This window comes from Pteropus alecto, unplaced genomic scaffold (assembly GCF_000325575.1).
Source record: "Pteropus alecto unplaced genomic scaffold, ASM32557v1 scaffold79, whole genome shotgun sequence".
Taxonomy (NCBI): Eukaryota; Metazoa; Chordata; class Mammalia; order Chiroptera; family Pteropodidae; genus Pteropus; species Pteropus alecto.
The window spans coordinates 11,815,656-11,816,419 of NW_006494612.1; the positions used below are offsets into that span (position 1 = coordinate 11,815,656).

General features: G+C 60.6%; 2 protein-coding genes across 9 annotated transcripts in view; one reads left to right on the top strand and one right to left on the bottom strand.

The window, feature by feature from the left end:
• Positions 1–764, bottom strand: part of MCM9 (minichromosome maintenance 9 homologous recombination repair factor) — a 68,560-nt gene that overhangs the window by 35,026 nt on the left and 32,770 nt on the right. The gene's annotated exons all lie outside the window — the stretch shown is intronic.
• ASF1A (anti-silencing function 1A histone chaperone) overlaps positions 173–764 on the top strand; it is a 12,779-nt gene continuing 12,187 nt past the window's right edge. The window contains exon 1 of the mRNA XM_006926126.3: positions 173–535. Within this exon, the coding sequence (XP_006926188.1) occupies positions 427–535 (109 nt within the window). The 5' untranslated portion in view covers positions 173–426. The remainder of the gene's footprint in view (positions 536–764) is intronic.

The window sequence follows — 764 nt, forward strand, 5'->3', positions numbered from 1 at the left end:
CGGCCTCCGCGAGGGCCTCCCAGCCCGTATTCCACTCACTTTGTTCTCCGCCTTTGTCCTAATCCACACCAGCAGGTGGAGCCGCAGTTAAAGTTTCCGAGTCCATTCCGGGAGCGGGAGCCCATCTTGCTCGCCGCCGAGGCCCTCGCTGGAGGAGGAGGGTCAGAGCTCGGGTGCAGCCAATCGCGAGCAACGCTGCTAGTTATCAGAGCAGAATGGGCTGTAGTTTAGTGAAATAGGAAAGCTGCAAAACACTGTGGAGTGTTCCCGTGTAAATAAAAAGAGGAAAAAAAAGTTTCTCAAGTCGCCGCTGCACTACGTCGGGCCGGCGCCGGGGCGGGGGTCTGCGCTCTCCCGAGCGGCCGCGCGCTGGACTTTATTGTGCCGCAACAAGCCCCCGTTCCCATTGTTTGTTTTTTTCAAAATATGGCAAAGGTTCAGGTGAACAATGTAGTGGTGCTGGATAATCCTTCTCCTTTCTACAACCCATTCCAGTTTGAGATCACCTTCGAATGCATCGAGGACCTGTCTGAAGGTGAGTCGGGCACCCGCCCGCCACCGGGCTGTCAGTTGCGGGCTGCAGACGTTGAAAGTTTCCCGGGCCCGGCCTCGCGCGGGCGGCTGGTGCTCGGCGCCTGGCGGGCCGCGGGCTGCGGGCTTGGCTCTGCGGAAGGAAACTTGAAGTTGATGGACGACGGCCGCCGAGGGGCGCGAGGCGTTCGGCCGCAGCCCGGGCGCCTGCCGCGGCTCAACTTGCTAGGAAC